Raw genomic sequence first — 11,268 nt, 5'->3', positions numbered from 1 at the left:
AAAAGGCGAAAGGGAACTCGATTCGTTACTCGCGCGCTCTTCTCTACGCGCACAGCCGCACACACATGAAGCGCGCACACGCATTTCAGACGGCACGCAAACACCGAACTGAATCCTCTTCTGAATCCTCTGAACAGACACATACACATAAAATTATGACAAAATACCCATCTCGACAATCATTCAGGTAAACGCAGTCAGTTATGTCTCAAGTGAATGAAAACAGCTGAGAAAGAAATCGGATGTGATGTGTATCATTATATCGGATCTGTGCATCAGGTCTTAAAGGGACAGTGGCATATAAATACTGCTGCTGTCGTTAATGATCATCAAACAACAGAACAGCTGTGATAAAAATCTATATTTAATTTATACAGTGAACACTATGCAGTGTTATTTTCCCTAATTATTACATTTCTGTGTTTGAATACTACCAACCTTATTTTATTTGTCACATATTCTGTTGTATTTATCTATGCTTGTAATTTTTGTATTTGTTCTTATTTTTACTGGCTGTTCTCTTGTCTCTTTAATCATGTTTAAACTTTCTTAGTTAATCTAGTAGTATTTGCTGTGGTATCAAAGAAGTACTTCGCTTTAAGTAATAAATGGTAAGCAAGTTAAATTGAAATATTTTTATTTTCTTGCTGATCCGAAAAATTATCCGATCCGTAGGTCAAAAATCGTAATGTGATCTGAACCGTGAGATTTGTGATCCGTTGAACCACTAAACATAATAAATACTAGTTAGTTTTAATTAATAAATGTTAAATGGCTTGCCACAGCACCACACATGCACTGCAACAGAGCTAATTTTGTCAACTCCAGTGGCATGCTTCAGTTTATATCATGGTTATATGATAAGTGTATTCTGTTGTAACTCCATTTGACAGTGCTCTGGTTTCCCTTGATTTGAAGCTTTTGAAGTTTAGGCCTGGCCTTCAGAGGCATCATACTAGAAAATCTGAACATGACATGACAAAGTCAGCCTGATTTTGAAAGGTGACAGCACCTTTCATAACTCTAAAACAAACACATTCTCAATTTAGTTAAAATTAGGTTAAAATTTATTAGAATTACTTCCATGTTAGACAGATGTGTCAGATACACTGACCAGTGTTGACCAGATAAAAGGAAGAAATCAAACATAATCTTTAAATACAATGAACATCTCACAGGTCCTAATTTGTTCAGACAGCGAACTCATTTGTGTAGCAGAATTTCAGTCATTTTCTGTCACTTCAAAATGACCAATAGACAGGTTAGTTGAGGGGAAGTGAGAGACTGTGAACCATCAGCTGTCAGGCAGAACTGTCACTTTCTAATTTGTCAGTGTCACCCAACATGAATGGATCAGTTGCCTAATATTTCCAAATGGCAAACAGGCTGTCAGATAAAACGAGCAGCTGTCCTTTTAGCTTTCTATTTTTCTGTGATTGTCAAACATTGTCATTTTGAAATTGAGTCAAATTTGAGAAGTGTTCATAGTCATTCACAATAGGTCATCTAGTGTTTTAAGTAGCAATATTCTAACAATATTAAAGCTGTAGCACAATAATAAGTTTATTCTACAAGAAATTATGTTTTTAAACAGAAGCAGTGCCTGTTATACATATTACTTGCTGTTAAATGTAATTATAATAGCAATAAGAATAGCAGATTATAATTACAAGATATTCATTTCTCAGTAGTTACTTAAGCAAATACCACATAATCAATTCAGGGTGGCATTGGATTTTTTTATTTTTTATTATGGTTGCTGCTATCCATAATAGTACATTATAATATGCTGTCTTCTAACTGGGATTGTCAATTTTGGATGAGTTTCTTTTAAAGTATTTTCCTCAAAAGTCAATTGAACTGACTAAAGGCCTCTTCAGACCAAGAATGATAACTATAGCTATAACAATAACTATATTAGCGTCCACACTTTCACACAATACCGTTCTTCTGTTGAGCTGTAATATCTGCTTATATGTAATGTCATTGGTGGATAAATAGATAAAGTTGATCTTGGCTTCCCGTGTTAGCTTCTAAGGAGTCTCTGGATTATTTATGTTCAGAGATGACTGTCTCATTTGATCTGAAAAGACACACAAACAGGCACTGATGTTTAGTGACATGTCTAGGATGGAAATGCTCCTCTGCAGTACGAAATGTGGTTATTTCTCACAATTTCAATTTGAAGACCTCTTTAATCCCACATAGCTAAGGCTATTAGCCTGCCATTCACCAGACCCTTTTAAACTCACATATGCACCACAACACATGTTGGTGTTCTAGCACGAGCTTCCAAAAAAAACCTCAATTTCCTGTTAACATAGGAGAGTTTACTAACAGCGTTGCTTTCCTGTTACACCTAGCACTGAGTGCACAGTTGGCCCTAGTGACCGTGAAGTAGATTGCTTGAACAAACAACGCTTGACCTTCAGTGCCAGACTGCTATGGTTTACTAGGTTCTCCTTGGCTACTTTGTTGTGCTAAAATGTGAAGTAGTAGCTTAGGCCTACATATAGGATACTTTGCGTTTGGGCTGTGCGATTAATTGAATTTTAGTTTCAATTTCGATTTTGGCTTTCAATGATTATGAAAAAGCAAAAATCAAGATAAAATGATTATTATTATTTCCTTTAAAGTGGTGCTTTCGTCCTTCCTTAAAAGCCCAAACTTAATTTCCAAACTTAAAGCATTGTTTTTTCATTTGTTTTTTCTCCATTTTATTTGTTCTGTTGTTTATTATTTCCTTCTTCATTTTTTAATTGTATTACTGACTATTTACACCAAAAATGATTTTTAAAGGATTTATTTATTTATTTTTGATCAAAATAATCATGATTACGATTTTTGCCATAACCAAGCAGTCCTACTTTGAGGTTCAGTATGCTTGACTACAAAACTATGAGTCACAACTTGGATCTGAACACATTTCAGAACCATAAATGCGTCTCAGTGGGAGTTGATTTATTTTGTGTGCAGCTAAATGCGGTGAACATTATTTTTAGACAGCCTTGCATTGTTCATTCTTCAACCATTCATAAAGCAGGAAGAAATCCAACCAGCAGAAGTCTTGTGAGATCTCAAATGCACAAAAGTGGGCCTCTGTAATGTGGGTTAGTTAACGTTTACATTTACAGATCAGCGATGAGATGAACCTATGAACTCTGGGATGGCGTAGAGACACACCCCTTATTATCACATCATAACTAGTCCAACAGTGTCCAACATAAACATCGCTAATCCCACTATTACTGCCATAGATCCCCACTGTGTGCGTCCTCTGTAATAATAAACAACATTCTGCTGCTTCTGATAATATCTTCTGATATTATCCTCCACAGTCTGTTAATACCCCTGTAAACCGGCTTTGAGGATAGACAGCAGCGGCAGACACCCAAACACCATCTCTCTGAGGGCTAATGCATGCCAGTTACCTCCATTTCACTGCTGCTGCGTGTTATTGTTGGATAACATAATCGTAAATAAGTCTGATGTGTTTAACAAGATATCAGTGGAGCGTATGAATAAAGACTGGGAGTAATGATCCAGATGGATTTCATTGGCTTTTAAGCAGCCTTTGTTCAGTACACGTTGCGTACAGAGTGCTTGTGTTTTAACTAATGGTTACGCTGTAATGGATTCCTCAGTGTCAGGCCAAGTTGATGTATTTTTTATCAGACCCCCATTGACTTCACAGAAAGACTTCAGTTGTGTTTAATTTTTAAAGTGCTGCTGTCGTGTGTTGTGTGGAGGGATGTGGTTAGCGTTTAACTGGAAGTGATATGGAAGTGGCACTCTGTTTTTAACAGCTTGTAGGTGAAATAATCTCATGGTCTCATTCACTGACTGATGATCAGGCATTAATCGGACTGAGCTGGCCCTCGTCTTGGCCCTCATTGTTTGTTATAGGATCATGCTAAACTGTGCCGCAGCTCACAGATGGAATGATCCCACATCACAGGAAATCCCTGAAGTAGATGAATGATATCATGACCATGTGGTTGCTAGTCAGAAAAGCCCTATAGGTTTCTGAATAAGGGCATGCATGGTTATATATTGATTTTCATTTGTTAGATCTCACTGGGAATGCCATCAGTGGTGCTATTTACTCTTTTCACTAGGCATGGGCCGATTACTGGTTTCAAGGTATACCTTGATTTGAAAATTTCACGGTTTCAAAACCACTAACATATTCCGTTATACCGTTCCTGCGGTATGCGCTGTTTTTCATGTCTCCTCAAAGACTCACTGAAAGTGTAGGAATCCCTCAGGTTGAGTGCAGTGTAGAGAGTAACCCTCCTCCTCCTGTTGGTACGAGCAGTCAGTCACGTTTGTGTATGACGGCCAAAGGAGCTTCCCCTGGAACTTACGCGATTGGCAACCGGACGTTTTTTGTTTTATTGCAGCTCGTCTGTTCTGGACTTGCAGAAACTGCGTTGCAATGCAATCATTTTCCAAAATGTAATTTATGTGAAAATAAACGCCCGTTAACACAGGCCAGAGATGCTGAAGAGAAAAATACTGTAGCAGGCAGATCACTCACTGTTCATGATGCACAAACTTTTGGAAGAAAATCCTAAATATTGGTTTAGGGGTTTATATGAATGTGTTTCTGAAGGGAACTGACTGTCTTCAGAAAAGTTTAGATGGTATTTTTTTTTATAGTCAGAACATTCAGTTTTTGCATCAAATTGGGTTATTATTAAATCAAATTATGTATATGAAATTATATAACTAAATGATATGAAATGATATGTATATGAATTATATAACTAAAATTAAATAACTGTAATTACAGATTTTAGGTTAAATAAAGATGTCAGCAGTAGCTCTAGCAGCAAATCAACCATCCACATCAAAAGCTGCAGGACAGCCCACAATTCAGCAAACATTTCAGAAACAAATCAAAGAAAAAATAAACAAATACTACTGTTCCAAATAATCTGTATGTTGCTCAGAAATAAAATATATTGTGTTCAGTGGAAAAAAGTTTTTTTTTAAAAGACTATTTTTAAAAATAGCAAATTTTAGAGCTTTAACAACAATACCGTGATACTGTGAGACTGTGAAATTATTGCTTAAGGTTATCATACCGTCAAAATCTCATACCGGCCCATGCCTACTTTTCACTAACCTTACTTATTAATCTCGGGCCGTTGGGGCTATTAATAGGAATTGTACCATAAATTATGTGACTGGTTGAGGAGAGGTGTGCTTTTTATTTTCTAAGCGATCTAATTTAAGATTTTTGCCTGGCAGATAATAAGTGTTATTTTAGGATTATTCATGTACTATAGTATTTATTAGTATTTTTATATCTTCTTTTAGTAATTTTGTTAAATCATTTATTTGTCATTTTGATTAGCTTTTGCTTTTTTTATTTAATTGTTTATATTTATTTCAGTTTTAGTTTTAGCAATTTTAGTACTTCAACTTTTTCTTTAAATTTATTTCAGTTGCCAAGACAACATTTCAATTTTTTTTAAGTTAGTTAATCTTTTAATATATATATTTTATTTCAGCTTTATTTCATTTAACGAAAATATTTCTAATAGTTTTAGCTGTAGTTAACAGTAACAGCACTGGATTAAACTGATTCCTTAGACTTAGACATGAAAAGAGAAACCAGAATATCATAGACATTTGCTGGAGGTTTGACTTGGGCCAGTAAACAACCACCCAGAACACCCTAGGAACTGCATAGCAACATGCAAAAGACCACACAGAACACCTTAGTAACCCATAGCAACAATCTGGCAACCGTCCATAGCATGCTAGCATCCTGATGGTGAGTTTTGCACAGGCTAGAACCATTCAGATCGTAAATGTTGTATTGTCTAAACCTGTATGACTGACTTTCTTCTGCAGAACACAAAAGAAGATATTTAGAAGAATGTTTCAGCTGTCCAATTTAAGTCAAATGCATCCAGAAAAACATTGGACCCCATTGACATACATTGCATGGACAGAAAACACTGCAGTATTTTACAAAATATCTTCTTTTGTGTTACACAGAAGTTGAAATGGCATGAGGATGAGTAAATGACGACAAAACTTTCATCCGGTCTGGTGAACTATCCCTTTATGAAAGCTTGTTAGCTAGTTTCAAGACATTTTAAGCTTAAAGCTGATATTATTACCCAGAAGAACAGATTTAAACTCCAGTGTGTAACCAAAGGCGTTACCTTTCCTCAAGTTTGGATAAACATACTTCCTTATGGCCACCCCCACACTCCTCTGTGTATGTTGCTGTATATTGTAAAGACCTCTTGAAAGGACACAAACACTTCCTAACCATGACTAGAGTTACACCCCAGTTTCCTGTGCTGGGCTCAGGACGCTTGAACAGGCTGCAGAAACTCTCCTGGTTTTGTAACTCTTTCCACAAGACCATGTTATCATCCTTCAGTCCCGCTTAACTCACCTCCTCGGTCTCACAGCCGTGTGGGTGATGTGACCTGGAAGTTCTGGAGGAGCAGAGAGGAAGACATTATAATTACGGCAGGCTGCTGGAATTTCTCAAATCATTATGCTCTGTCAACAGATTTTACCACTGCACAATATTGATTTTTATGTTGTGGTCAAAATATGATTACTGATATTACATCTATTCTTCATTTATTAATTTAGCAGATGCTTTAATCCAGCAGTTCATCTTAAAGAGACAACATAGACAACAAGTAACATAAGAAGTTAACAAAGGTTTAAAATAGTTAGAAATTGTTAGAAAAGTACAAACTAGTACATGACATAAACCAGAGAGGAGGATGCTGCATAGAGCTGTTCAGTCATGACATCAGTCTCTAGGCCAACCCATTTGTTCCCTCAGGAACGTCTAATGGGTTTTTAGAGTGGTTGTGTTCAATTTATGATTAAAATAAGATCCGTGGTTAACATTACTTGAAGACACTCTTCATGTCATAATCTACAACATGCACTCATACCTTAAATCTGAATTTTGAAACCTTTCTCCGATGTTTCTCCAATGAGACAATTGTTGACATATTTGTTGTTTGGTATTTGAAGAATTTGAGAAATGTTTGAATTCATGTTGATCCGTCACTTTTGATTGCAGGTGTTAAGCTTTTGGGATCTTTCTTGGGTTGGGAACAGAGGAAAAATTACCAGAACCAAATGTTTTTTTTTTTTGTTTCATATACAGCACGGCCAGTGTGGTCTGATTCCCGAACAAATGACTCTTTTTAATGTACCAAATATGTTTTTTTTAGTTTTTTTTGTAAATCAAACAAAAACAACACAACCAGTGTAGTGCAATTCTTGAACTAATGTCTCTTTAGGAGCCAGTTCTTTTTAGTGAATCAAACAAATACAGAGAAACTAGTGTAGTCCGATTCTTGAACAAATTACTTGTATGATCTGGCTCTTTTTTTAGTGAATCAGTAGCTTTCAGTATGACCAGTGTAGATAGATTTCCAAACAAATGACTCTATAAGAGTCTATAAGAGATTATATACTGGTTCTTTTTAGTAATTAAAAAAATTACAATGCACCCAATGTATTCTGAATCCTAAACGAAAGAATCTTCTGAATTCTAGTGAATCAAAAACACACCGTAACCAGTGCAGTTCAATTTGTGATGACTCTTTAAGAGCCGGTTCTTATTAATGAATCAATGACAATTATGAAGCCGTCAGAGAAGTTGGAGGTGAACACACAATTTAACACTCGCTTACTGAACAGCAAGTGGTTATATGTTGTACAAGTTAGCTTGTGAGAAGTCACTAACTTTAGTGGTTGTTCATATGCGAATATGTTTTAATAGGTATATTTTATTAGGTCAATTACTGGATGGCAATTAGTGGAGCCTTAAGGGATTTTGCCAGTCTCGTGTGGTTTGTATGTGTGTGTCTGGGACTAGGCCTGTGCACAGTGACAGGAGACCAGCAGGTGTGTGACTGCTGAACCTCGACTGGGAGGGTTAAAGTGTAACTGTGGTATTTATGTAGGGAATTTACAGCCTGGGATGGACACTCTGCTAACACACTCACTTACTCTATTAATAACCTCCTGTGCCCTGACACCCTTGCTGCACCTTTCACACATATAAATGTGCCCACACTTGAATGTATATGTACAGACCCTCAACATTCATAAACGCTCACACACTTAGAGAAACATTAGATCTACATTTATACTAAGCCACTGTATCAGTCCAGCAACAGCAGTTTTAGTAGGTAATCTGGAACGTGCATGAGGTACTAATGAGGCCCGTTGTAAAACAGTAGATTTTAACAGAGTAGTCGGTCAACAGGGGTGTTCAGCATTCTCATCGTGAGCAGCCAGCAGTTGCGAGCTAAGTGGAAAATTCCGCTGTTTGATCGTGACATGCTTTCAGTATGCCTCAGCTTTTGCAAATAGATGGAACACTGGTGTGCAATCCTGGGTGCTGGTCTCACAGACTCCCTAACAGTTTGTGTTCTTTCCCGCAGAGTTGTCAAAGAAGAAATCTCTGATGATAACGCCAAGCTGCCCTGCTTCAACGGTAGAGTGGTGTCCTGGGTAAGTAAGACGGATGGTGCCCTCCTCTCTGTATTGGACAGATTGTGACATTACGAAATATTAGTGTATCAACGCTGCTGAAAAAAAAAAACAGCTTAAAACAGCCTGTTATTTTTTATAAGTCTCTCAGGCCAGTCTGTTGGCTAGTTTTAGGGGAACAAACACAGAGAACAAATTCCTGAATGAATGATTCTTATGAACTGGTTCTTTGTAGTGAATCAAACAAATACAATGAAACCAGTGTAGCCTGATTCCTGAACATGTGATTCTTGTGAACTAGTTCTTTTAAGTGAATAAACCAATAAAGCGCAACTAGTGCAGTCTGATTATTGAACGAATGTCTCTTATAAACTGGTTAATTTTAGTGAATCAAACAAATACAGTGCGACCAGTGTAGTCCGATTCTTGAACAAGTGACTCTAATTAACTATATCTTTTTAGTGAATAAACCAATACAGTGTGACCAGTGTATTCTGATTCTTGAATCAGTGTCTCTTATGAACCAGCTCTTTTTAGTGAATCAAAAAAATAGATAAATACCAGCTTGGTTAGGCTGGGAGACAATCTAACCCAGTTAAGACCAGAAGACCAGCATTCTTAATACAAACTATTGTATTGCAAACAGTGCTTGTTGTTTATACAAATGATGTTTATACTTTGTAATCTTTGATTAAAATGTTAAACTTGCTCTGCCTCTGAAACTTACCTTTTTGTGTGATGACACCAAAGCCTTGTGATGCCGGCTCAACATTGTGATGTCTGTCAGCCATCGGTGATGAATGATGGCATCATCTATCGGCCCAACCCTATTAAACATGTCACATTACAGAAGTAAACTGGATTGCAATCTGAATTAAACTCTTTATTTTATGAGTAAATGTTTGACTTCATTTTTATGAGTAAACTTCATACAAATACAAGATTTTAAATATTTACATTTGATAGTGGCAGCAAAAGCAATGAATAATAATGAATCTGATAATTGCCTCTAAAATACACATCTACACTCCTACAAGCAGGTGTTATACCCATAGTGTTGTGTAGAGTTGATGTGAGGTGCAAAATACAGGTTAGTGGACTCCAGCGAGCCTCCAGCTGCAGAGAGCTGCACAGACATGCTGTGATACATGACATTGAGCTGTGCTGCACTAAAATATGTGCTTCACCGCCTGCTGTCCAAACACGGAGACCTTCAGTATATCATAACATGATCACTGCTTTAACAGTGCATTGGATTTCTGCCGTACTTCAAGGTTTTATCATTGGTTTGTGCAGAGAATATGAACAATAGTGTTTATAGGGTTATAGTGTCATAGTCTCATTATTTGGATCATGAAAGCACTTTACCACATCATAAGTGACCTTTTTTGTCTCTGATAGAATAAGGTGGAGTCGTTGGACCACTCATAGAAATATTTGCTATTCTATTGCATGAAATTTAACTGGACCAACCTGAATTGTCTTGTGTGTGATTTGAGCAAAGTATGCATCAATACTGATACCATCGTGGTCATATTTTATTGCTGATTTGAAATATGTTGAAATAGCCGCCCAGGGCCTTTATCAAGAAGCCTGCCAAGTGAACTGACTTGCCTTAAAGGGTCCATGTATCACTCTCTTGTCTGCTCAAACAAATACACTCTCTTCTCTTCCTTCCTTCCTTCTACTTATTTATGCAGGGCTAGTAGTTAGTCTGGAGAGTTTCTTCCTGAAGCCTTTGTGGGTAATTCTATGTGTGTGTGTTTGGCTTTAGTTGGTGTTGGCTGAAGGCACACACTCGGATGGCGGATCTCAGTGCACAGAGAGCCACAAAGAGCTGCCGCCACCCTTGGAGCGAACTGGAGGGATTGGAGATTCCAGACCCCCCTCTTTCCAGTGAGTAATGCCGTGCAAATAATTTGTCTGACATTTAATACTCACTTTTTAGGCCCGTAGTACACCATTAAGGTCTTATAAGGACACGTCCCGTTATAACCTGATGTACGACAAATAAAGATAATGAAATGTATAAATTTAGGTCAAAGGGTCAAGTTCTTCCTGTTGGTATATTATATTTTATACGACCCTTTGAATATGCATGAGATGCATGTGCACATCTTAATCATTATTCGTTTTCAAACATACACTACCGTTCAAAAGTGTGGGGTCAGTAAGGATGCATTAAATTGATCAAAAGAGACAGAAAAGACATTTACATTGTGACAATTTTTTGTTTAAAATAAATACTGTTCTTTTGAACTTTCTTTTCATCAAAGAGTCACTGACGACTGGAGTAATGGCTGTTGAAAATTCAGCTTTGCCATCACAGGAATATGTTACATTTTAAGCCATATTAAAATATAAAATGGTAATAATATTTCACAATATTACTTTTTTACTGTATTTGTGTTTGGTGAAATAAATACAGCCTTTGTGAGCATAATCTTAATCTTAGTGAGCCCAAACTTTTGAATGGTAGTTTTTTAAGATATATATATACGGTATATATAATCTTTAAAAAGCTACCATTCAAAAGTATATATATATATATATATATATATAGTATATATTGTTTAATATATATTATATATTGATTGTTTAAAATGATAAATATTCACTGTATTTCCAGCCTTTTAATAGGTCTTTTTTTTCTTCAATACAATCTCTGGACAGTTTAAAGGGGTCATATGATGTTGCTAAAAAGAACGTTATTTTGTGTATTTGGTGTAATGAAATGTGTTTATGCGGTTTAAGGTTAAAAAAAAACATTAT

General features: G+C 36.4%; 1 protein-coding gene across 3 annotated transcripts in view; it reads left to right on the top strand.

Moving 5' to 3' along the window:
- Positions 1–11,268, top strand: part of LOC107695763 (segment polarity protein dishevelled homolog DVL-1-like) — a 38,711-nt gene that overhangs the window by 2,748 nt on the left and 24,695 nt on the right. For all 3 annotated transcript variants that reach the window (XM_016495797.1, XM_016495798.1, XM_016495799.1), the window contains exons 2-3: positions 8,448–8,517; positions 10,271–10,392. In XM_016495797.1, coding sequence (XP_016351283.1) covers positions 8,448–8,517; positions 10,271–10,392 — 192 coding nt within the window. The remainder of the gene's footprint in view (positions 1–8,447; positions 8,518–10,270; positions 10,393–11,268) is intronic.

Source organism: Sinocyclocheilus anshuiensis, unplaced genomic scaffold (genome assembly GCF_001515605.1).
Source record: "Sinocyclocheilus anshuiensis isolate Anshui unplaced genomic scaffold, SAMN03320099.WGS_v1.1 scaffold234, whole genome shotgun sequence".
Taxonomy (NCBI): Eukaryota; Metazoa; Chordata; class Actinopteri; order Cypriniformes; family Cyprinidae; genus Sinocyclocheilus; species Sinocyclocheilus anshuiensis.
Note: the sequence above shows the minus strand (reverse complement) of the source record. Positions and strands in the feature narration are given on the sequence as shown.